Genomic DNA, 25,636 nt, shown 5'->3' with positions numbered 1-25,636 from the left:
GGTTTGCGTTACATAGCGTCCTGAGGTGCGGTACTTACATGTGGGGTAGGCCCTCTTCCGACGCTCCCCGGCTCACTGCCTCCTCCTCCTCGTCCTTCAGGAAGCGCTGCAGCTGGGAGCCCCTGCCCAGACACTGGTCGATGCCCTCGATGGAGGGCAAGCCCCCCCCAGGGGTGACGATGGTCCTGGTGAAGTTGTAGTAGTAGGGATCCTTGGGGTTCAGGCTGCCTTCCTCCTCCTCTGCGCTGTCCCCTGAGGAGGAAGAGGTGCTCATGTCGTCTGCCCCGTCCACCTGTCCCTCTGCCGACCTCCTGCCTCCTCCGCTTCTCTTCTTCCCTCCTCCCGCCCCGGCGCCGGGGCCTAGCCCCTCCCCGCTGGCATAGAACGGGAGGTCCTCCTCTCCGTAAGAACGCACGCCATAGAAGGGCGTGAGCCCGTAGAACATGTTGGAGCGAGCGCGGGCGCTCCGGCGCGGGTAGCGGCGCTTGGCCGAGCCCGATCCGTCGCTGTCATCCTCCTGGTGCTTGTCCAAGCTCCCATCATCTTCCAGGGCGTGGTCGTCATCCCGGTCCGCCTCAGGTCCTTCCCGGTCGTCCTCCGTGCCGCGGGATAGGAGGCGGCGTTGGGGTCGGGCCGGGGGGTGCTCGGTGTGGGGTTGGCTCTCGGACTCGGAGCTCTCAGAGCTGCTGGCCGAGGAGAACAGGGGCGGGCGTGAGGAGGCGCGGGGCCTGGTGGTACCCTGTCCGGCCGGGGAGGTGGTGGTGAGGGAGGTTGTGGAGGAGGAGTCAGAGGACGTGCTGCTAATAGTGTTGGTCCCGTTGGGATCCGTCTTTAGCTGGGGCTGAGAGACCTTGACGGCTCTCTTCTTGTCCCTGGAGGAGAGCTCGTTTGGGGGCTGCGGGGTGGAGGTGTGCCTGGGCTCCAGGCTGGGGCTGGGTCTCCTCTCCGGGCTGGACAGCCTCTCCCTGTTCCTGGAGGACCGGCTGTCTGCAGCCTCCTTCTCATGCCTCTCCACCTCCACCTTCCCAGATGACTTGGAGCTGTTGGTGACCGGGAGGGCTTTGCTGTTGCTGCTGATCTGGGGGGGGGTCTGGGTCGTGGGGGCCATGCTGGCCTTGGTGCTGTTGTTGAGCAGAAGAGTCTTGTTGCTGTTGGGGGGGTGCTTCTCCCCCCTCTCCTTGGAAACCTCCCTGCTGCCACCCGTCCTGCCTCGGGTCGGCTTGTCTTTGGTGCCAGAGGTGGTCATGTGACCGGCGGCGGGGACAGTAATCGGCGCTGCCTGTGAGGAGCCGCGTCTGATGATGTCATCCTCAGACATGGTACTGGAGGACCACAGTGGTTTGAGCGCGGCGGCGGGCGCGGGGCCGGACGGATACTCCAGGGTCTTCTTCCCTCCGACCCGCTCGTAGGTGCGCTGGGGGGAGACGGGCTTGCCAGCATCCTTAATGACCGAGGCCCCATCCTTTCCTGGGTTTGACCGGTCTTTGGGCAGGGGGGCGGGGGTGCCGTCCTTGGGCAAGGGTGTGGAAGTGGAGAGGGGGCGCTGGCGAGACAGCCCCATCAAACCACCTGACTGTTCAGTGTCTTTCTGCTTGCTCTTCTCCGTCCTGGCACTTCCCCCCTTCTGGTGGCTGGTCAGTATGGCTGTGCCCAGCACTGGTGAAGCCTGGCCTACACTGGCCAACCCTGGGCCTCCAGCGCCCAGCCTGGAGATTCCCTCCTTCCCCCCAGCCTCGGCCTTCCTCTCAGCCTGGCCGTGGGAGGGTCTGTGCTGGGCTCCAGGACTCGCAGAGCTGGGATCCCGGCCCTGGCTCTTACTTCCACTGCCCGGTCTAGACCTCTCGGCTAAGCCTGGCTCTCGACTAGCCTGTCTGCTCTTCTCCATGTCTCTCAGGCCTGGATCTTTGCTGTGTGGCCTACCCCTGTCGGCATCCTTTGAGCCTGGGTCTTTGTTAGACAGCCTGCCTCTCTCTGTGTCCCGGTTCGACGGCCTAGCCTTCTCTCCGTCCCTCTGTCCTGGCTCTCTGCTGGAGGGCCTGGTCCTCTCTGTGTCTTTCAGGCTCTGTTCTCGAGGTGCTTTGCCTCTCTCTGCCTCTCTAGGACCAGGGTCTTTGCTGGATGATTTATCCCTCTCTGAATCCCTGGAGCTTGGGTCTCCACCTGGTGCTCTGCCCTTCTCTGTGTCTCTCTGGGCATGGCCTGACAGCCTGCCCTTGTCAAACTCCCTCCCTGGGTCTTTGCTGGGCTGTCTGCCCCTCTCTGTTTCCTTGAGACCTTGGATTTTGCTGGACGGCCTACCCTTCTCTGACTCCTTCAAGCCTGGGTCTCTGTTGGAAGGCCTACCCCTGTCTGTGTCCTTCTGACTGGGGTCTTTACTCAACGGCCTCCCTTTCTCTGGCTCCTTAAGGGCTGGATCTCTGGCTGGCCGGGCTTTCTCCATGTCCCTCAAACATGAGTCTCTGGACCCTTTGGCCCGCTCGGCCTCCCTGAGACTCTGCTCTCTGCCAGGCCCCCGGCTCCTCTCTGTCCCCCTCATCCCTGGGTCTCTGCTAGGCTGCCGGCTCCTCTCTGCCTCCCTCAGGCTGTGCTCTCCCCTGGGCTGCCGGCTCCTCTCTGCCTCCCTGTGGGCTGGATCTCTGCAGGACCCTCGGGCCCTCTCCGGATCCCTCATAGGGGAGGGGATGAGCGGAGGGGGGGAGGAGAGGGGGCGGGCGTGAGACGAAGTGGGGGACGAGAGAGTTCTTATGTGGGACACAGAGGGGGAGGACAGCGTCCGGGCGTGTGTGGGCGGGGGGGAGGAGAAGGGGCGCGTGAGAGACGGTGGGGGGGAGGAGAGGGCGCGTGTCTGGGAGGGGAGGGGGCGTATGTGGCCTGGCGGGGTGGAGGCCAGACCTTTGTGCCTGGCGGAGTGGGGGGGCGGAGGCGGGGACAGCGAAGGGGTGCTGTGGCGCCGGGACCCGATGCTTTTCAGGCTGGAGCTCAGCAAAGGATCTCCCACCGTGACTATCTCATGGACCGCCTGGGACGACCCGTCTGGGGAGGACAGAGACTGGTATGAGGGAGGACTGTGGTTGAATGTGGGCGTGTGTATGATGTGTACAGGATATGTGTGTATGTGTGTGTGTGTGTGTGTGTGTGTGGGATGTATGTGTGTGGGTGTGTTTACCTGGAGAGGGCAGAGGTCTGGACCCTGGTGATCGCTGACAGGGGGGGTAGCTGGGGTGCCTGTTGCGGGAGTACACCCTCAGTTTAGGGGTAGTGGGGGGGGACAGGGCGTCGGAGCGCTTGGGGGAGTCGAAGGGGTCTGACCACGGAGACAGCTCTTTATCTGGGGGGGGTAGACACACCATGAGGCCCTGGTACATCTTCACACTGATAAATAACACTTATCAGTAAACATTCTATTTCTGCATATGTGTGTGTGTGTGTGTGTGTCTGTACCTGAGAGAGACAGAGGGCTGTGTGCGATGGTGCGGTTCTCTTCTGGAGCTGACATCTCAGACTCCACCACTGGGGGGCGACACACCAGGATCCTGCAGGTGTACACACAACGCTTGCGGGCATCTAGGGTACTCCAGTACACCCTGGAACACCTGGACACACGCACACAAAGCACATTACGTTCACGAAAACACATTTTTCATAGTTTTTCCCTGATTTGGTCTGTATTAGTACACTGAAGATATACTTTGATATACTGTATACAGGATGTCCTTACTGGTATCCTATGGGAAAGAGCTTGCGCTCACAGTCCGACAGCTCAGTCAGTATTCCCAGACAGTCGATGGTCAAAGAGCCTGCAGAAACACACAGAGGGTCAGTGAAATGGAGAGAGTACGGGTACTAATGTGTATCACACACACAGACACATGCATGACACGCACGCGCACACACACACGCACCTATCATCATGTGGACATTCTCGGGCTCCAGGCCTGTGAGGAACTTCTTCTTGAGGCTGATCCCTTCCAGGTCCACCAGAACCCGCCGGGTCACCTCAAACCCAGACTCTGACACCACCTAGAGGCAGGGTACAGGAACGACAGTCAACACAAGTGACACTCCCTAGAGGCAGGGTACAGTCTGCAGTACTAACAGCCAACACAGGGCAGATTAGGCACCCCCTAGAGGCAGTGTACAGTAACTACAGGCTCCCTCCAGAGACAAGCTACAGAAACTACAGTGAACACAGGACCGGCTAGGCTCCAGACCAGGTTTGCTCTCACCTCGCCCTTGCTGAGGTCCCTGTGGCGTTGGCAGTAGACCTTTTTGTCCTCCAGGAAGACACAGTGTTTCTGCCGGGCGCACATGAAGTGGTAGGTGCTGGAGCAGGAGGTCAGACAGCAGCCCACAGTGGCCCCAGGCCTCTGGCAGCTCTCACAGCGCTGGGGAGGGAAGGAGGGGCGTACACACACACACACACACACACACAAACACACACGCACGCACGCCGACACACAAACATACATTAGAAATTGACATCGTCAGACAATAAAAAGCTACAGAAATGGCCTATTCATGAATGTCTGGTCTACACAGCCAGCTCTCTACATCTCCCCATCCCTCCTGCCTCTAGAGAGGCCTCCTGCCTCACCAGCTGCCTCCCTCGGTGAACGGCCATGTGGACGTTCTTCAGAGAGCCGTCGTCGTCCTCAAACACCTCGGCCGACCACAGAGCACAGTTCACATGGGTCCACTCATTCTGACCCATGTACAGGAGCCGGCCGCCCTCCTGGACACACACACACACACACACACACAGAGGGTATTCAATTAGGCTTTGCTTATAGGCTCTTTGTATGTGTGTGTTTAAGTGTGCATGTTTTTGTATCTGTGTGTGTGTGTGTGTGTGTGTGAATGTGTGTGTGGAGAGGCGAGACTCACGTTGGTGTTCTCGTCCCCGTACTTCAGACACAGAACACACTGACGGTTGTCACTGACCCCTGGTGGAGGGAGGACGTCAGGACTGTCCTCACGACCCAGGTCTGTCAGAGTGAGACACACACACACACGTTACCAACAGGAGAACAGAAAGCAGAGCCAGAGTTGAGTCTGTGACTGCGCCGGCAGCCCTTACCATGCAGCAGGGGGGGAGGGGGAGGCAGATGGGGAGGCGGTGCGGGGAAGGTGGGGGAGTCGGGCTCCCCGGGGGTCTTGGGCCGGGGAGCCGGGATGATCTTCTTCATGAGGGGGGGCTGCTCGGCCCGGGACTGCTCCTCACGCTCCTGCCACTGGGCGTAGTTGTGGTCCAGGGAGGGGGGCAGGACGGCGTGGGGGAGGAGTCCGCTGCTACACACACACACACAGATGAATGAGGCACATGCATAGAAGATGCACCCCCTCAAACCTTCTCTAAACTCTGCACAGCCTAGATTATCCTGATAAAAAGTCCTCTTAAAACACACGCTGTTTAACAAATGGGCTGGATCAGCTATCTAACCACAAGTCAACCACAGGCTGTCTGGGAGTCTGGGAGCTGTGATCTTACATTGCTGAGAGGGGGAGGGAGAGTGAGTGAGAGAGACAGTGTGAGAGAGAGACAGCATGTTTGAGAGAGAGAGAGAGAGAGAGAGAGAGAGAGAGAGAGAGAGAGAGAGAGAGAGAGAGAGAGAGGAAGAGCAGAGAGAACAGACAGTGACAAAAAGAGACAACAAGATAGAAAAGAGAGCGTGTGAGAGGAAGGAATAAAAAATGGTGAGAAAGAGCATGATGAAGAAAGACAGAGAGAGCGAGACAGACACACTGAAGGCTGAAAGCAGGGCTAGACAAGCTACAGAGCTACAGATACAGAGCTAAGTGTAGGGGTCTCCCCCCGCCCCTACCTATAGATCTCAGCTAACTCCTCCTCCAGCCACCCCCGAGCAACCAATTCTAACCCCCCCCCCCCCCCCCCCATCCTCATCGTAACACTATCAGCCTCAGCAGCATGACTAATTCAGCACATCATCTCAGAGTGAAGCCTTGATGTGACCGTGTGTACACCTCGACAGATTGTCCCATGTCACACACACACACCCAGCAGTGGAAACACAAGGACCTGAGAGACACTCACTTGGGGGAGACTTGGTGACTTTCCCAGTAGCTGGACTCCTTCACCTTAAACCAAGGGAAGACCCTCTCCATTTGCTGTGATAGAGAGACAAGGAAAGGGGGGGAGGAATGTGGTTGTTAACAGCATAATTAACACCAGCTTGATTACTTTAGGTGCATTTGATTTGGTTCACCCTGGCCAGACAGAGGCCCCAGGTGTGTGCAAGTGGGTGTCGTCACTGACCCGTGTGAAGAAGCTCTTGACCATGCTGTTGGCCTTGCGGTTCTCTGGCTGGCCTCCATCACTGTTCATGGCTGCCTGGATGATCTTCACAATGTCATCACTGAACTCCAGCTGAAACACACACGCGGAAAGTTACAAGTGCCCAGTGAACCTCTCCTCCCTTCCTCCCCTCCCTGCCTTCTCTCGTCAGCTACCTCCCTCCTGGCCACACACACAGGCCTGTCTGTGTTATGTTCTCCCGCAGGGTGACATTGTGTGTAGGAGGTGTGAGGCTGTGATCTCCTCTCACCTGTGAACAACAAACCGAACGCACCTGGCTAGCTGGCGGGTGGCAGACTGTTCAGATGAGAGTGTATGTCCATGTGCGCGTATGTGTGTATTGGCCTTGTTTTAATAGCATTGTGGGGAACAGAAATCAATTTTCTTTCGTTGCTACTTCTATGGTTGTTTAGGGGTTTAGGGTTACGGTTGTGCTAGAATTACATTAAGGGTTAAGGGCTGGGGTTAGGAGTTAGGGATAGTTTTATCGTTAAGGTTAAGAGATATGGTTAGGCTTCGATTTGGGGTTAACGTTAGGTTTGCGGCTAATGTTAGAGGTTAGCGGAAACTGGATTTTTAATGGGACTGAATTCCCACAGGGATGGATGGACAAAATGTGTGTGCGTGCGTGTTTATGTGTGTAAGCACGGGGTGGAACCTACCACAGACTTGTAGAGCCCTCGGTCCATCTTCTTCTCCACAGACTCCAGGTCTGGGGGGGAGTCGCTGGGGGGCCCCACCTCGGTCAAGACGGGAGGGTCGGGGCCCTCGGGGGACCTCCGGGAGGGGAGCCTCTCCTCCGTCTCTGGGTTCAGCTCTGGGGGCTTCATCACCGCCTGAGGGGGGGCGGAGGAGGGGGCAGAGGAGTGTGTGTGAGCACGTGTTGTAAATGGTATATCTTCTAATGTGTCTGAGGCTCACTAGGTGTGACTAGGTGTGTGGTAGCAGGTATATTGATACGCGTGTGTGTGTGTGTGTGTGTGTGAAAGAGTCTGTGTAGCAGCTGTGTGGACACGCGTGTGTGCAGCCTCACCTGGCGGTAGCGCAGCAGGTGTGTGGAGGTGCGGGAGTTGAGCAGGGCCGTGAGGACCTGTCTGATCCCAGCCTGCTGCTCCCTCTCCAGGGCAGTCCTCCACTCCGCCGGGGGGCGCTCTGTACAGTGGGTGCACGTGTAGGCCACGCTCTCTGGCAGCTTGGACATTAACTCGTACATCTCATCTAGAGACGCAGAGAGAGAGACGCAGAGAGAGAGAGAGAGAGAGAGAGAGAGAGAGAGAGACATATGGAGAGAGAGAGACAGAGAGAGAGACAGAGGGATATGGAGAGAGACAGGAGAGAGAAAGGGATAAAGAGAGAGAGGAGACAAGACATTGAGAGAGATGGAAAAAGAGAGAGGGAGAGAAAGAAGAAAGACACACAGAGAGAGAGAGAGACTTGTTAGCCCACTCCTCCCCAGCACCTGACCCCACGGTGTCTCTCACCTGTCGGGCACTCCTCCCCAGCACCTGACCCCACGGTGTCTCTCACCTGTCGGGCCCTCCTCCCCAGCACCTGACCCCACGGTGTCTCTCACCTGTCGGGCCCTCCTCCCCAGCACCTGACCCCGCGGTGTCTCTCACCTGTCAGGCCCTCCTCCCCAGCACCTGACCCCGCGGTGTCTCTCACCTGTCAGGCCCTCCTCCCCAGCACCTGACCCCGCGGTGTCTCTCACCTGTCAGGCCCTCCTCCCCAGCACCTGACCCCGCGGTGTCTCTCACCTGTCGGGCCCTCCTCCCCAGCACCTGACCCCACGGTGTCTCTCACCTGTCGGGCCCTCCTCCCCAGCACCTGACCCCACGGTGTCTCTCACCTGTCGGGCCCTCCTCCCCAGCACCTGACCCCACGGTGTCTCTCACCTGTCAGGCCCTCCTCCCCAGCACCTGACCCCACGGTGTCTCTCACCTGTCAGGCCCTCACACTTGGAGTGCACCCAGTGGTCACAGCGGCCGCACTGCATCATCTTGCTGTCGAAGTCGTCATCGTCATAGCACTTGTTACACAGCGGGCAGAAGTTACCTGGGCAACAGACACACACGAGCAGAAATGCATCAGGTATCTCAGGGATGTGTTCAGCTTGTTCAGAAGTTCAGCATTACTCAGGTATCTATATTAAATTCTTGTTGTTGTCTCAGGGTTATTGTAATTCAGCGCCACTCAGGGCCTTGTGGGTATTGCAGTTCTGCGGCACCCTGGCGACTCACCTTTAGCAAAGAGTTTGGCACAGTCGTGACAGAGCGAGAAGTCATGTGACCACTGGGCGTCCCACGCCTTCCCGGGCTTGGTGGCTCCACAACTCTTACAGCGCACACACTTGGTGCACACCTGGACACACAAACCACAGGAGTGTTAGTACAGTCACCCCTGCAGAGCAGAGGGAGAAAGGATGGAGGTCTGGAGGAGGTAGGTGATGATCATGGAGACACGCTTGTGTGTGTGTGTGTGTGGGTGTGTGTGTGTGTGTGTGTACGCACCCAGACTCTCTTCTTCTTGGTGGGGGCGGTGGGGTGGTTGGGGGCCAGGCACTCGGGGTGGTAGCTGTTACGGCACTTATCACACTCCAGCAGAGGCTGCTGTAGGGGAGAGAGAGGGGGAGAGGGAGACAGAGAGAAGGGGGGGGGGGAGAGAGAGAGATGTCAGAGAGGTTATAGACCACTGAGAATGGGCTCTGTTTCTTCATTCATGACCACAGGGCCAGCCAGACAACAGCTGATGTCTACAGCTATGCACAACTGTCTGAGCAGGCTGATGAGGTCATGGAAAAATACCTCAACAATCTATTAATACCTACGGAAAAATACCAACAGATTCGGTCAGTTTCTGAACGTCACCGACGAGTAATTCATTCACTTTGGACTTGTAGCTTTCTCTCAGCATGTTTGTGAGCTGCAAAGAGGGAAGCTTCATCTATGGACAACAGCTTCCTGCAGTCAATCACACTGTCCTCCATCCTTACCCAGATAGGACCAAGATCATAATGGACCAGACCCAGTACCACCTAGACCCAGTACCACCTAGTACGACCCAGTACCACCTAGTACGACCCAGTACGACCCACACTTACTTTGGTCTTCTGGTGCTGCCTTCCGCAGGTCTGGCAGAAGCGGCATAGCCGGCAGCACCAGTTCTCCCTCTGCTCCTCCAGGGGGCGCTCTGCCTCGGCCAGGCAGAACAGATGGAAGGGCTCACAGCACACCTGGCAGAAGACAAACTGGAGGAGAGGAAGAGAGGGAGGCCGTCAGAGTGTGTGTTAGTGTGTGTTAGTGTGTGTTAGTGTGTGTTAGTGTGTGCTCACAAAACACCCATTCTCCCCCTCCCTCCATGCATATCAAATATTGATGTTTACTTTGATTGCTGTTTAATGTCAATAGGTATTTACAGAAACCCCTCCCCCCTCTCCCTCACCTCGACGTTGCCACTGCTGGCGCACAGGAAGCAGATGACGCGAGGCGTGATGGGCGTGGAGGTGAGGAGGCTGAGCCCGCCGGCCTGCCACACCCTGTCCGGCTCAGCGGCCCGGCGCTGGAAGTCCAGTCGGATGCGGTGCACTCCATCCCAGGGCGCCCGGGGCCAGGGCCGCCCCCCCGAGGGAGTGCTCTGCCAGTTTAAAGCCCGGCTGCTGCTCAGGGCTCTGGGGATGGGGGCCTTCTCCTTCTCTCTCTCCCGCTCCTTCTGCCCGAGCTTCAGAGGGGGAGAGGGGAGGTAGCGCCCGGACGACTTCTTCAGCTGCTGCGTCTTAGACTCATACGCTGCAGGGAGGGGTGGAGCGGACATAGAGAGGGAGGGAAGACACTCAGTAACGTTAGGCCCCAGTGATAACAACACAAATAAGAATGTGATGTTACACTTCCAAGGTTGATCACTGTGCACAAGGTGGGCACTAGCCTCCCCTTTGAGCCTTTCTGTTGGTCCTGAAGTGTCAGTCACACCCACACAGGCACATCAGGTGGTACAAATCAAATACACCCCTAAAACCTCAACAACAACAATTAGCATGGATCTCTGGAAAGTTCTCTGACCTGTGTCTGGTGTGGGTGTGGCCAGACCGGGTTGCGGCTGGGGCTTCCTCTTAGGCTCTGAGGGCGGGACCTTGGGCAGGACATCCTTTTTTGGCGGCGCCTGATTGGGTGAAGGGCGTTGCTGCTGCTGGGAGGGCAGCTGGGATTGGGCAGGAGGGGACGGGGAGCTCTGGGATGGAGAAGAGGAAGAGGAAGAGGAGGAAGAAGAGGAGGAAGAGGAGGAGGAGGAGGAAGAGGAGGGAGGGGTGGGCTGCTGTGACTTCGGTCCTTTCTTACTGCTCTGGTTGGTTGGGGGTGGAGCTTGTTTTGCCTCTAGGGTGGGGCCTGGTGTCTGGGCAGGGGTGGGGGTTGAGCTGGGGGGCTGAGGAGGCTCGCTAGGGGTGGAGGGTGGAGACGACTGCTTCTCCTCGCCTGCCTTCGGGGGAGGAGTCTCACTCTTCCTGCGTGGAGGCTCCTCCTTCAGAATGGGCGTGGCCGTCTTGAGACCGGACTCTGTTATTGGCCCTTTCACAAGCCCCTCCTTCTTATCGGACAGCTTCTTCTTCTTGTCTTTTTTGCCTGAGGGAGGAAACAGAAAAGCTTTCTTCAGAGAGAGATGAGGAACAAGACACAGAGATAAAGACGAGCAAGAGAGAGAGTGAGAGAAAGAGAAATGAAGAAAGATACAAGGATAGAGAGAGGGAAAGACTGACAGATAGGAGTGAGGAAGTGGCTGAGAGAGAGAGGGAGATAAAGATAGACGAGGAGAGAAAGACGAGGAGCCCCACAGACAGACACGGAGAGATTGATGGGAGTGAGGACGTGGCTGACCTTTGCCCTGCTTCTGGAGGATCATCTTGGAAGGCATCCATTGGAGGTTCTGACACTTCCTCACCCTGGGAGGAGAGGAGACACCACGTTAGACCCACGCACACTCTCACTCACTCACTCACTCTCACTCACTCACTCACTCACTCACACTCTCTCACTCACACTCTCACTCACACTCTTTCACTCACACCACCTACAACATCGCCACCAGACTCACTTGCAACACTGCTTCTTGATATTGCGTCCCCCAAACTTTGGCTTGTCCAGACAGTTGGTGCACACACCACAGTCCTCAGGCACCTGGCAGCCGGGGCACTGGCCGCAGCGACGAGACCGACGCCCCTTCCTGGGCGGGGCCTCCTGCAGAGACTTGTTGCGGGTCACTGGCTTGATGGGCGGGGACTGTGGCTCTGCCTCCTCTGAACCCGCCACTGATGATTTGTCTACAGAGCCAGACCCAAGAAAATACTGATCTACTCAAGAGAGATGGTAGCCTAAAAGTTTGTGTTAAGAATGGAGTGCATTGTGCTCTACTGTTGATAATCCCCAAAGCAACCACAGTACACAAGTTCATCCAAACTTAACTTTGTTTTAAAAAGTAAAGCGGCCTTGTGGGCAAAATCACTATCAATTGGCTGGGTGTGGTTTGGTTCTAACGTGGGTCTAGCAAAATTGTGGTTCTGATGCGGTTCTAGGGGGGTTGTGGTTCTCACCGTCGTTCCCCATGGAAGACAGGATCTTCTCCCTCTCCTCCCAGGGCAAGGCACTGAGGGTGGGCATGTCGTCGGGGAACACGGCCCGGTTCCGCCCCAGCGCCACGGCCGCACGCCGGCACACATGTTTGATGCGAGGGCCGCGGACGGACGCCTCGGACGAATCGCTCTCCTGACCCTGGACACAAACACACACGTCACTCTCCTGACCCTGGACACAAACACACACTTCACTCTCCTGACCCTGGACACAAACACACACGTCACTCTCCTGACCCTGGACACACACACGTCACTCTCCTGACCCTGGACACACACACTTCACTCTCCTGACCCTGGACACAAACACACACGTCACTCTCCTGACCCTGGACACACACACTTCACTCTCCTGACCCTGGACACACACACGTCAACAACCACAAGGAGGCTAGACAGGCTAGATCTAGACATAGATATGTGTCGAGATAGAGAAGTTCAGATATGGAAATGTTAAGAAATAGAGAAGTTAGGGTTCACATGTGATGTGCATATCTGCCACAGGGGAGGAGAGACTCAGCTCCATGTCTTTCCTGTCGTCAACGGTTTGAAACACAGTCACGAAAGTATGAAAATGAACACACCCCCTCGCCGACAGTCACCTCAGTACCGGTGCCTGGGTTGGGTTGATAGTTTTGTGTGTTTTTACACAAAAGAACTTTCAGATCAGTCCCTGAGCCTCTCGCTGCATAATGCATGAGGTTGCCAGAATTCCCCTAACATAACCCCCTTTCTGGGACTTTCCTGTCAACAGGTTTCACTCTGAGTAATAACTCTCTAGGGAGTCTTCAGAGTCACAATACTGGGGCCTCTACGGCCACGGTGATACACCAACCAGGATCAACTGAGTTAAGATAAACCCACACAAGTGTCAATATCAGAGGGAAGTCTGCGACGTGAGAGATGCAGATAGGGAGAGAAAAAAGAAAGGGAGGGCAGGATGAGTCAGAGGAGGAGAGATGAGGAGAGAGAGAGAGAAAGCAGAGGAGACAGACCTGGGCTTTAGGCTGATCGGGGGGTTTGAGGGACTTGATCTTCTCGATACTGAAGAGTTGGTCCTTAGCCTTCCTCAGCACGCGTGCCACACTCTTGTCAGCCACCGGCTGCTTCTCTGCATGGGCCAGCATGGAGCAAAGAGACGGGGCAGGGGCCTGTCTGCCCTGCGCCTGCCCAGGGACGCCACCCGCTGGCTGGGTTGGGGCACTTGGTTTCTCCCTCTCCTGGTCCTCCAACTCTGGGTCTGCCCCCCTCTCTGAGGGCCGCCCCTTCTTGGTCAGACGACCCTTGGACAGGGAGGGGGGAGGGGTCTGGAGCGCCCCCTTGTCAGTGGGCGGAGCTTCAGTGGAGGAAGAGTCCACGGATGCCGGCTTCTTTCGGCCGGGAGTCTTTTTTGGAGCGAGGGATGAAATGCAGTCGTCTGTCTCCCTTCCCTCGGTGGAGAACAGGCTGGAGGCGGGGCTTGGGGAGGCGTCGGGCGTGGAGACCTTCCCTCCTCTTTTCTCCCACTCCTTCCTCCCCTCCCTCTTGTTTTCCTTCTCTCGCTCCCTGCTCTTCTCCGTGTCCCTGTCTTTCTCCTTGGGGGCCGTGGCGCTCCTGCCCCCTTCGGCCCTCCCCACGCCCCCCCGGCCTGGCTCCTGGGAGCTGGAAGCAAACAGAGGGAAGAGCTGGGAGGAGGAGGAAGAAGCCATGCCGGCAGCCGCCCTCCTGCTGTCGGGGGAGGCGTGCGAGGGCAGGCCCAGGGCCCCGGGGCTGGAGAAGGTGCTGAAGGAGGCAGGAGTTAAGGCACTAGTGACTAGAGGGTTGGGGGGCGCCACGGGCAGAGAGCCGGACACAGAGCCCCCCATCCCCGACAGATCCGACACCCCCCGCCCGGACACCTGACCCCCTGATTGGCTGCTTCGCCGGGTCATGGAGTGCGACGGGGACCGTGGCTGGCTGCGCAAAGTTCCCAGGGCCCGCCTCTTCTTGCGTCTGATTGACCGTAACGAGCTGGAGGAGGTCTGGAGGGGGGACAGGGACCCGGGGCTGCTGCCCGAAGAAGAGTGCAGGGTGACGGACTCGAAGATCCGGGAGTGGGCCTCGCTGGGGGTGAAGCGTGGGGCTCGCAGCAGGGGACTGCGCTTCTGGAGAGGGGGCGCCTCGAACCTTGAGGACTGGGGCTGGTGATGGTGGTGGTGGAGGGGGGAGAAGAGGCGCGAGCCTGACCCGGACCCCCCTCCCTGGGCTGGGAAGCCCCCCGGCGCGACCCCGGCTCCGGAGCCGCCACCTCCAGGCATCAGGCCCACGTCCTCGGCGGTAAGAGGCGGCGGGCGGAAGTTATCGAAGACAGGCTTCCTGATCAGGCCCTCCTTGGCGTACTTGGCGGAGGAGAAGTAGTGGTGCTGGGAGCGAGACAGCGAGGTCCAGCGGAACGTGGGCTCCCTCAGGATGGATCTGCTGCCCCCCCGCTTGTCCAGTGAGGCCGGGGTCTGCAGGAAGGGGGCGATGGGGTGCGGCAGGATCCAGGGGGACTGGGAGTGGTGCTCGCTTACGGGGCCACCCACGTTGGAGGCGGCGGACTGGGGCGGCTGAGGGGGGGTGAGGAGCGGTGGAGGCGGGGGGGAGGAGGCGGTGGAGGAGGCCTGCTGGGAGGCAGCCAGGGCGGAAGAGGACATGAGGACCCCCGTGGCGGGGCTGATGATGGCCTTCTTCCCCCCGCTGGTCAGGATGCCCCTGCCCCGCCCCCCGACGCTGCCCCGCCCCGACCCCTGACCTCTCCGACCTCGCCGGCCCCGCTCCACCAGAACCTCCGGCTCCGAGGGAGGCGAGGGGGGCCGTGAGGTGTGCAGCTCCGCCTGGGGGGAGGAGGAGCGGCCGCGGCGGCGCTCGGCCTCCGACGGGGCCTGCGTGGCCTCTGAGGCCTGGGAGTCGCACGACGAGTCGTCCAGGCTGGGGCTGCTGGAGCGGGACGACTCGGCCGAGGACAGCTGGGAGGAGTGCTGGGACATGGAGCCGCAGGACGCCGCGCTGCTGCTGAACCGGCCGTTGGATGCCGGCATGCCGGCCGGCGGGGGCGGGGCGCCGGGCGTGGCGGCGGGGGCCGGCAGGGGAGGGAGGGAGTCGGAAGGGGTGGGAGTCCCGGCGTTGGAGGCTAAGGAGGCCTGGACGGGGGAGGCCGAGGAGGGAGGGGGGGCGGCTGCTGCCACCGCGACAGAAGGGGGCGTCTCCAACCTGGGCACCTTCATGTGGGGAGGCGGAGCCCCGAAGCCGCCCTCGTCCTCCATGAAGCGCTTGGGCGTTTTGATGATGCGCAGCGACACGGTGCTCACCACCGGCATGATGAACTGCCGGATGTTCTTCAGCTGGGTCCGCCTCCTGCGGCGGATGCCGCCCTCGCCGCCCGCCGCCCCCGGCGCCCCGATGGCCGCCGCCTCGTTCCCCAGCAGCTTCTTCATCTGCACCCCCTTCTTGGCCCTCTGCAGCAGCTGCTTGGCGATGGTGGCGTCCGTGCGCTTGGCGGGCGGCACCATCCTGGCAGGCTTGATGTGCCGCGGGCTCTGCCTCAGGCCCAGGGGCCGGCCCAGCCTGGAGGGGGAGGGGGAGGCCGGCGGCGAGGTGGCCGGCGACGGGGGATCCGGACTCAGGGGAGGGTGGGAGTCTCTCCCCCTCACAGCCTTGTGGTTCCCCTCCAGGCCCGAGGCCTGGGCGGCGGCGGCAGCCTGAGCTTTGAGGCGCTCGGCGGAGGGCGGCCTCCCGCGTCTGCGTCGCGGCACGCCCGGCACGGCCACGCCCTTCCTGGCGATGGCCTGGAGGCGGGACTTGAGCGGGCTGAGCTTCACCTCGCGGAGGCGCTTCAGCTTGGTCAGCTTGGCGTCGCCGCCTTTCGCCTCGGGCTCCTGCTGCTGGACCGAGCCCAGCGGCGTCCGCTTGGACGACTTCCTGTCCTTGTCCTCGTCGTCTTCCTGCTCCGGGCCGGCCAGCCTGCCCTCCTCCCCGGGGTGCCAGGGTCTCTGGGTGCCCACGGTGGGCGGTCGCCCCCGCCTCTTCTCCCCGGAGCCAGGGGGCCTGCCTGGCAGACGCTTCACCTTATGACCCGGCTGCTCAGCGCCATCCGGTCGCCCCGGGGCCGGCGAGGAAGAGGAGGAGGAAGGGGAGGAGGAAGGGGGGACGAGGCCCGACGCTGCTTTCTGGGCAATCGGTGTTCTGGGGGGCCGGCCTCTGGGCTTCTTCTCCTGCCATGTAGGACCTGGACGCGCGCACACACACACACGCGGTCAGACGGTAACAGTAGAAAACACTTGAAAGCGTACACGCTTTCCCCATGTGCATATATATTCTCACACACACACACTCATATCCATCAGTGTGTGTGTGTGTGTGTGTGTGCTTACCCTCTGCAGCCCGCACTGGGCTCTGTACTCTGCTGTGTTCACTGACGGTACCAAAACCCCCAAACGCTTCATCCTGCGGAGCACAGACAAGGAGAGATATGATTAGGCCTGCTGCCTCGTCCATCCGGAACATGCCGGAAGTCTCCTGCAGAGCTGCAGCAGCTGCGGAGAGCTGGGTAATGAGAGACTAGCAGACCGGCCTCATAACATTACTGATACCTGCCCTACATTCCTCCTGATTCATCTGTGGACTGAGAACCACAGTTATCTACACACACACACGCGTCAGAAACGACAGTGTGTATGTGTGTGTCTAATCTCTTTGCTGCTGACTCATTCGGCTTCTTTCTCCATTTCTGTCTCCCTGCTGTCATGATGAGGTGCCGAAAGCTACCGACGGCCCTGAGCACTAACTCTCACGTACGCTCTCTCACACACACACACGCTCTCTCACACACGCACTCTCACACTCCCACACCATTATCTCACACACCATCTCTCAAAAACAGTCACACGCACGCAGATTCTCTCGCACAGTCAGGGTCTCTCCACGTCGGGCCTGCTAAGAGTCCTGTTGTCTCCTCTGTAGCCTCACCACTAAGATGATTAGTCCCACCCAGAGAGGGAGGTCTCAGCCACCACATCAAACGCACACATGCAGGCATAGAAATACGCTCTCTCTAATCTCCTTCAATCAATGCCATGTCCCAAATACAGGCTTATTATCTGTCCTACCCCACCTTATGCCAGTTGCCCCCCCCAGCCTCACTAGCCCCCAACCCCCCACCAGATGCCCTCAGGGCAGGAGAGGGGAGGGCCAGGTCAGCATCCCTGGGGCTTCTCATCACTTGTCAGTCTTTTTGTGCTGTTCATCCTCACAGCATAGAAGGTAGGTGTGTGTGTGAGAAAGAGAGAGAAGGAGTGAGGGGGGGCGTGTCATTCCATCTTTATTTATAGCTGCGTGTAGTACTGCAGTCACGCCAAGCCCTTCGGTCCCTGTTTGTAGGGCAGCTGCTGTCTAAGACGGCTACACTCACGCATGTACACTCGCACACACACCTCCAGGTCAACGCACTGCCAGCCAGCGACGAGATCACAACACAATGCACGCGTGCAGTCCATAGTGTCAGGGTAACTTTATTTAGCATGGTACATGTTGTACTGATCAGAGCTGCGGTTACGAGCAGCCAGCAAACCTGCTGTCAACACTGGAGCGGATGAAGCCAGGCAGGGGAGGACACGTCAGCTGCAACACGAGGCATCCTCTCTCCCATCCCCATCTCTGTCTTTCTCACTCACTCTCTCGCCCTCCCACATCTCTCTCACTCTCTCTCCCCATGTCTCTCTCTTCCCCATATCGCTCACTCTCTCTTGCCCTTCCCAATCTCTCTTTCTCTCTAACCCATCTCGTTGTCTCTCAGTTTCTCCCTCCCTTAGCATTACACCTCCCTCTTCCAGGCTGCTAGGTGACAGAGCGGGGCTGGGGGCAGAGCATAGTCGGGGCAGGGGGCGGGGCATAGTAGCTCTCAACGACATCACAACTCTGCCTTGGGGAGGAAATGCAGCACACACACACACAAACAAACAAGCAAACACCCATGAACGCACACATGCATATACACAGAAGCACACGAACGCACAATACGCCCACACGTGTGCGCACACACACACACACACAAACATACACACACAGCCGGGCAGGCAGGCAGGCAAACACATCCCTCCCCCCTCCGATTCACGTCAGCCACACACCCACCCCTACGCGTCAACCACAGAGCCAAGATGTAAACAAGCAGAACATGAGACAGAGAGGGAGGAGGGAGGGACGGGGGGAGGAAGGGAGGGGGGAGGGGGAAGGGAAGAGAAGGAAATGGGGAGGAGGAAATGGGGAGAAGGACAGAGAAAAGTATAGGGGGGAGAGATGAAAAAGAGATGAGAGGAAGGAGAGAGAGTGGTTGTGAAAGAAGAGAGGGGAAGGGGGAAAGAGAAATAAAGGGGATGAAGGAGAGAAGCAAGGAGGAGAGCTAGGAAAGCAGGGGAAAAGGAGAGCGGGGATGGAAAGGAAGGAGCGATAAATGGGGGGGGGGCGAGGAGAGAGAAAGAGGAGGAAGGAGGCAGGGAAGTGAGGGAGGGGGGGAAGGAAGGAAGGAAGGAAAGAAGGGAATGGTAGGGAGCAGCATGTCCACCACATGGTACAGCAGCAGAGTCCGCCTCGTCTCCCGGGGCGACCGGAGGATGAAAGGAGGTGGGGCTTGATCAAGCTAACACAGAAGCTTACTACATCTCTGTCCAAACAGGACTCCCACACACACACACTCCCCTCCCTCCCTCCCTGTGTGTGTGTGTGTGTGTGTGTGCATGGGGGGGAGGGATGGAGGGAGAGACCGCAAGTAGTAAACATGGTGTGTAACGCAGCTTACAGCAAGAGTACAGCTAGAGGTTAGGGGGCTGGGGATGGGGGTGGGGAGGACAGAGTAGTGTAGTATCCTGGTTTTCTATTTTCAACCTCTCCCAGGAGAGGAGAGGGGGATGAGGAGAAGCAGGCTGCTGTAGTAACACTCACTACTTGCCTCTCTTTCTCTCCATGCTGGAAAACAAAGCTGCAGCAGTCTACTGTTACCCCACCGTTACCCTGGCTCCCCTGTGGTTGGGGTGTTTTAGATCTCCATCGTGTTCATCTGGACATTGAGGTGCTCCGAATCAGGTCATCACATCTAAGCCTACCGCAGTTTATTGGATAGAAGCCTACTGGGGGTGATCATGTCTAGGCCTATTGGAGGTGATTATGTCTAGGCCTATTGGAGGTGATCATATCTAGGCCTACTGGAGGTAATCATGTCCAGGCCTATTGGAGGTGATCATCTCTAGGCCTACTGGAGGTGATCATGTCTAAACCTACTGGAGGTGATCATGTCGAAGCCTACTGGAGGTGATCATGTCGAAGCCTACTGGAGGTGATCATGTCGAAGCCTACTGGAGGTGATCATATCGAGGCCTACTGGAGGTGATCATATCGAGGCCTACTGGAGGTGATCATATCGAGGCCTACTGGAGGTGATCATATCGAGGCCTACTGGAGGTGATCATATCGAGGCCTACTGGAGGTGATCATGTCTAGGCCTACTGGAGGTGATCATGTCTAGGCCTACTGGAGGTGATCATGTCTAAGCCTACTGGAGGTGATCATGTTTAAGCCTAGTGGAGGTGATCATGTCTAGGCCTAGTGGAGGTGATCATGTCTAGGCCTAGTGGAGGTGATCATGTCTAGGCCTTCTGGAAGTGATCATGTCGAGGTCTACTGGAGGTGATCAGATAGAAGCCTACTGGAGGTGAAGTGATCTAAGCCTACCACAGGTTTGGTGAGATGCAGGTTTGACTAGGGAGGAAGTGACTAGTATCAGTATGCTAATATCGGTTCACTGGGACAGCCCCTGGCAGCCTCTCTTCAGGCCTCAGCCGGATGTGGGGAAGAGGCCGCTGTGATGGGCTCCATCGCTGCTACCCAGGTGTGGGAGGTGAGAGGGGATGGGCGTCCCTTCGCTAGGACAGCCAGGAGGAGAAATCAGGCTTGCTGCGACGGTTTAGGACTTCCAACAAGGCTTGTTAAAGAAGGCTTTCCAGAAGTCTGCTGTAGCTGTCAACAAAGCAAAGAGCTTTTTTAAAGATGTTCAGGCACAAACACACACATCTCTTCACTGGCAGCCCACTTAGCCACATCAAGTAGTGTACGTGATCATTAGCTGTACCACTGGGGGATATTTGATAGAGTACTGATTCCCTTCAGCTAGTCTCTAAACCTCTCATTACTACAACCTACCCTCCACCCCCCACCCCACTGCTGCAGCAGAGGCCCTCAAACAGAACATACCTCCCACATGAAAATACCTCCCATTTATAATTGGCTGCTGCTTCTAGTTAACTTCAGTCGCTCTGGGGCTCTGTCCTCCCATCCTGCCCCCCCCCCCCCCTCCCAGTCAGACCTTCTTCTTGGAATCTCAGCAGGATGACATCACCCCGTAGTACACACCTGTGATGTCACAATCCTTCCTGGAATCCACAGGAAAAACAGGGAGTCCAGTCGAACGGGCCAGTGAGCCATTGCACAAGAGACATCTCACTCTAGGAATAGGTGTTGCGTTTTTAGCTGACCGGCAAATGTGAGCAAAGCCTAAGCCAAGCTAATTAGCCCGAGGCCGTGTCCACCAAAAGGTTGGTATGTGTTCCTGGTGATTAAAGGCAAAGAGTTGAAAGGCAGAGTTTCTGCTCAAATTTGCGAGGCTCAGCTCAGAGCCACGCGACACCTAGTCCTGGAGGCAAGCACAGGAGTTCATGTTGGTTTTGCTGACTGATGCCTCATGTTCCAACACCTCCCACCCACCAAGTCAGGACAGGGAGCAGCAGACCTGGAGCACCAGAGAGGCAGGCCAGGGACTGAGAGCAGACAGACGGGGACTGATAGAGACAGGCAGGGAGAGACAGGCAGGGACAGAGAGACAGGGACAGAGACAGGCAGACTGAAATACTCGCACACTAGTCAAAACAAAGGCTGAAGAGGTGCAATAAGGGACATAAAGTGTGTGTGTGTGTGTGGGTGGAGACACACACTCACACACAGTGGTCTCCTTCTGAAGAGGAGGTGAAAGCCCTTTGCCTGGCTGTGGTAGCAGCATAAAGCCATGGCTGGAAGGGCCTGTGACTAATCCCCCCAGCGTGCTCCCTAAGGGGGGGGGGGGGGGCAGTCCCTCAGCCTTTGATACCTCAGCCTGCACTCTTTCAGCCGCCCGCACTTAGGGAGAGCTGGAATAAAGGATGACACAAAGCTTCCTCCTCCCATCCACACGCTGTCTGGGGGGGAAGGTCTGTGGGGGGAGGGAGAGGGGAAGGGGGGGCTTGTTCATGTAAATAGGCCAAACACCTGCCAGACCAGAGTCCTTCCACTCAAACACACCAGTTATATAAACCCAGTGGGGCAGAGAAGAACCGGGTCTGATACCTTTATTCACCGCCCCGCACTTCTGTATGAGTGATTAAACATCGGTCTTAATCTGGGGCCAGACAGAGCAGGAGCCTGAGCAACTAGACAGTAGGATAGCAAAAGAAAACAATTACCCAAAAAAGAAAAACAAAGAGAGAGGTGTGTGTGTTTGACACTAGGGGAAGAGAGGGGGGTTTGGTTCCCCTAAAAGTCAACATTGGCGGTGGTTAGGCTAGCCAGTAGCCACTAAACACAATACTAACGTTTGGATGGATCAGGAAGATTAATTTTCGACACACAGCGACAAAAGCCAGCAAATGCTTCCATTTGGACAACAACAGCAACACAAGCCCCTTTTGAGGCGCCCCAATAGGTCTCCCTAATCTATTCCAAAGTGGCAGCTGTCAGAAGAAAAGTTGCTCTCTGCCTCAGACGAGTGTGTGTGTGTGTGAATAGATTCGGGCCTGCCTGGAAGGCGGGATAGGGGGGGCAGTGTGTCTGGCTACAAGCTTCCCCGTGGGCCCAGCAGGCAACAGTGAGCCAGAACAATCCCAGTATCGCCTCTCTGGCCAGACCGGGCCAGGCCAGGCGCAACATCCCCTCTCAATGGAACCACCATGCTGTGTCCACACCGTCCCTGTCCCGCTGCCTCCTCTGGGACATCTGCCCCTGTCCCTCCAGATAGCAGCCCCTCATCCTCCCCTCCTCCCCTCCTCTCTGCTCCTCTTATCTGCAGAAGAGACTGGAAGCCCTGAGGCACTTTTCACTCATACTACACAAACTATACAGTTCCTCCTGAAAATTATCACTTGTGCCTAAAGCAGTCAAGATCAAGGCAGTGGATTTTAATGTTTGATCTCATGTGTTTAATCAATCTTATACTAACACCGCCAGATGGGATGTAAATTGAATTGGATCAGTGTTTCATCCGAGACTCTTCTTCAATACACTGGGGACCACTTGAGAGGCTAGCGGTTATATTTCATTGAGGTATGGACCGTAATGCGGACCAATCACAACATCAGAACAGTGTGTACTGTACAACAGTTTAGCGGGATGTCCAATTTACCGCAGGAAAATATACAGTAGTACACAAAAATAAACGTTGCTTTTGAATGTTTACAAACAGTGAGTGGTTCACATGAACATCAACGGTTCGACAACAGTGGTGAATACGCGCACGGTCTACTCCCACTGCAACGGACGCGTGCTCATCATGGAAAAGGAAGATGGTAGTTCGCTAAAGCGAACACACCCCCACATCACAAGGTCCGTCCAGCCTCGTTGTTATTGTAGCTGAAGAGCGCCCTGTCAGTACTCCACTGCTAATATGGAATAATAAGAACTAAACACAGCCCTTTACGTCTGATGAAACCTCCACACTCTCGCCATATGTTTTTCAAGCGTCCTCTGCTCCAGCACGCCTCTTTTACAAGCAGTTACCATAATTCCGACTATTTTTAAGCTAGCTACGCACTGTGTGGAGAGGGGGAAAACATGTCCACCTCCCATTTTCCTTGTATGCATCACCAAGTGCTCCCATGGCTAGCGTGGCGTAGTGCGTAGTGCTGGTGCACACTGACTGGCAAACGTTAGCTAGCAAGCTAGGCGTGCGTTCATGCTAACTACAAAAGCATGGAAGCTAACGTATTGGCCATCTTTGTTTCACGATCAACATAATAATAACCCCCAAGTGGTCACGCTGCAACTTAAGCAGAATACTTCTGGTAATAGCAGACACGAATTGGTTTGGCACGGTAACTAGCCCATAGTCGCTACGTTCAGCTACAGTAGCTTGCGCTAGCGCTCCTGAAAAGCTGAGACTTCCAAGATTTGACACCTGGCAGCAAGCGCTTGCTTTTTCTAGAGAAGCACTTCGAATAAATATGTTTGTCGGATACTTATTTTTTTCTGATATAGGATGGGAAGATAACAGATTTTAAACACGGTAATAGTTGGCCGCACGAGCGTGGACCACAACTCGTATCTTGCCCTCTTCCCTGCATGTTTTGTTTTCAAGCAGTCTAGCCATATGGGGGGGTCGTACACTTGCTTCCAGGGCACCAAATGACACCAGACACACTCAGACCCACCAAACCCTAGCTAGCAAGGTACGGGGAACAAGTCTAGCCAGCTAAAAAAAAACTATATTATAAACTCGCTTTCTAGCCTGATTCACAGTTCTCATGAACCTTTCCCGCTAGTCAGTAGCCTCAAAATAAAGCATCAATTCTGTGTGTCAGTCTGTGTGAATTGCGCTAGCAGTAACGGCTTGACACGAGTAACTACTCAATACTTCAAACACAAGTAGCTATACAGGGAGCTGAAGGCTGGCTAAACAAGTTATCATACGCTACTAGCTAAGCAGGGTCGTGAATGATCCTCTTCATGTGAATTCTGCTGTTCATATGAACTAGCTAGTTCCTCCAGTAGCTAGCGAGCTAACTAACTTAGCCAAGACATTCCTACAATTTTGGGAAACGGACTACTACAGCCAATGTTAGCTCAACAATTAATTGTTTTGATTGCCTCACTGATGCTAGCCAGAAAGGCCAACGGTCTTATGCTAACAAGCTTGCTAAGTTAGCCAGTTAATAAAAGTTGACTTGAACTAGCCAGCTTGCTACCCAGATTGTCAGCAAGTTTACCTACCAAACTGGCGGCATGAGACGTGAAACTCTTAGTGGACCTAGCTAGTTAGATAGCTAACCAAATAACAAGTTACTGTAGTGTAACACACACTATAGTCATGAACCACACACCAGCTATCAGACTGGTCCTTACCTCTCCACTGCTGGAGCCGCTCGACTCCCCCAAAACATCCCGAAATTTCTGCAGGTTGCTACCGATGGCAGAGGAGACTTGTAACGCAGCATCAAACCCAGGTCCGAGGCCGGTCGTGTTAGGGTAAGTCCCTGTGCCCGGTCGGAGAGAGGCAGTGACCCGGATTCGGCCCGCTCTCTTCCCGGTGCCCGAGTTGCTGCTCCCTCCGGGCCGAGCAGGGAACCGCCACCGACAGCTGTGCGCCATTTTACACTCTGCCTGCCTGCCCTCCGATCAGACAACTCAGTGGGCGGACACCTAAACCAGCATTACACACACACATCCTCCACTCTCCAATGAACATAAATATCATTATCCATGTTACAGGGTTGAAATCGTGAAGCCCCAACAACGCATTCCCGTCTCTGTGTTCCTCTCTAGACGCTGAGTGGCTAGATCAAAAACAGGTTCCAGGGCATTACCCCGGGAAAAGCGACTCAGTCAAACCACCAGGGTGTCTAGCTAACTCAACGACAGTGGGTTCTAGTACTCTGTCCACAGAAATATAGTAGGTACTAAAGCACATGCGCAGAAACCAGGAAACCTACGGCGTTAGATAAACTACATAAAACACAAGGTATAAAATAAACAGTTTTTTATTACTACACCAATAACTATAATTGCAAATCCGAGCTGTGCAGCGGTAAAGTGAACTGCACGAGTCCTCCTTCCCTGCAACAAATATCCATAAACCAGCAGTCGTCATCTACTTCTAGAGTCATTACTGGTCAGTTATTATTATCCAATTAATCAATTATCCAATTGGAGTTCTCTATCCTTTCCCCTTGTTTAACGCTAACTTTATTGGGCATATTGAGTATAGCACGGGCTCGAGAAATATTTAGTATACATTATTAATGTTTATACCATGCTTTGTCAATGCAGTGTAAACTGCTTATTAGTTATGCAGCATCACGGGAAGAATGCTACTGTATTTTTAAGTAGCATTGCTACTTATCTACATGGGCTCTCAAGTTATATCAAAAGTTTGGCGTGAGATTCCCCTAACTGTCAGTGTTTGGGTAAAAATTCCGGCCGACCTGAACACTGACTATCATTTTAGCATGCCTGCGCCTCGTCCATTAATTGTATATTACGGGGCGAGTTATCCCATACTTCTCAGCGTGATAAATTGTTGAAATGCGTGAGGAATACAAGGTGTTGCGTGAAAGCGTGAGAAATGGCTGAAACGCGTGAGACTTGAGAGCCCTATATGTAGGTTAAACTAAAGCAGTAATAAAAGTTTAAAAATACTTTTGGATGAAAACGAGTTAGAACGGGTATACCCGTTCTGACGTATTCAGGCTCCAGTTGCATGGCCATAAAAATATTTCATTTGATTTAGACCACATCTTAATGTGGTTTAAAATGGGGCTGATGTTTGTTAAGACGACCCAAAGGAAATTAGAGTTGAGTCATACATTATATTCGAGTCACTTCAAACTGCCAATATGAACAGGCCTAGATTAGACAGTGAAAAATGTCTGTGCTTTGGCAACCCCATTCACACGCAGGAAGTATTCACAACCACATTTCCC

The 25,636-nt window shown here is 56.0% G+C and overlaps 1 protein-coding gene across 1 annotated transcript in view; it reads right to left on the bottom strand.

The window, feature by feature from the left end:
* The window catches only part of kmt2a (lysine (K)-specific methyltransferase 2A), a 35,135-nt gene extending 10,608 nt beyond the window's left edge, over window positions 1–24,527 (bottom strand). Inside the window, exons 1-25 of the mRNA XM_062473160.1 lie at window positions 24,060–24,527; window positions 16,301–16,373; window positions 12,926–16,155; window positions 11,892–12,069; window positions 11,396–11,621; window positions 11,179–11,243; window positions 10,369–10,926; window positions 9,755–10,098; window positions 9,414–9,560; window positions 8,824–8,922; window positions 8,554–8,674; window positions 8,255–8,368; window positions 7,347–7,531; window positions 6,976–7,149; window positions 6,275–6,385; window positions 6,053–6,126; window positions 5,078–5,289; window positions 4,885–4,985; window positions 4,595–4,732; window positions 4,227–4,385; window positions 3,903–4,020; window positions 3,719–3,797; window positions 3,442–3,593; window positions 3,167–3,328; window positions 39–3,033 (exon numbers count right to left, since the gene is read on the bottom strand). Of these exons, the coding sequence (XP_062329144.1) occupies window positions 39–3,033; window positions 3,167–3,328; window positions 3,442–3,593; window positions 3,719–3,797; window positions 3,903–4,020; window positions 4,227–4,385; window positions 4,595–4,732; window positions 4,885–4,985; window positions 5,078–5,289; window positions 6,053–6,126; window positions 6,275–6,385; window positions 6,976–7,149; window positions 7,347–7,531; window positions 8,255–8,368; window positions 8,554–8,674; window positions 8,824–8,922; window positions 9,414–9,560; window positions 9,755–10,098; window positions 10,369–10,926; window positions 11,179–11,243; window positions 11,396–11,621; window positions 11,892–12,069; window positions 12,926–16,155; window positions 16,301–16,373; window positions 24,060–24,305 (10,061 nt within the window). The 5' untranslated portion in view covers window positions 24,306–24,527. The remainder of the gene's footprint in view (window positions 1–38; window positions 3,034–3,166; window positions 3,329–3,441; window positions 3,594–3,718; window positions 3,798–3,902; window positions 4,021–4,226; window positions 4,386–4,594; window positions 4,733–4,884; window positions 4,986–5,077; window positions 5,290–6,052; window positions 6,127–6,274; window positions 6,386–6,975; window positions 7,150–7,346; window positions 7,532–8,254; window positions 8,369–8,553; window positions 8,675–8,823; window positions 8,923–9,413; window positions 9,561–9,754; window positions 10,099–10,368; window positions 10,927–11,178; window positions 11,244–11,395; window positions 11,622–11,891; window positions 12,070–12,925; window positions 16,156–16,300; window positions 16,374–24,059) is intronic.
* Between the last annotated feature and the right edge of the window lie 1,109 nt (window positions 24,528–25,636).

Source organism: Osmerus eperlanus, chromosome 11, assembly GCF_963692335.1.
Source record: "Osmerus eperlanus chromosome 11, fOsmEpe2.1, whole genome shotgun sequence".
NCBI lineage: Eukaryota > Metazoa > Chordata > Actinopteri > Osmeriformes > Osmeridae > Osmerus > Osmerus eperlanus.
Note: the sequence above shows the minus strand (reverse complement) of the source record. Positions and strands in the feature narration are given on the sequence as shown.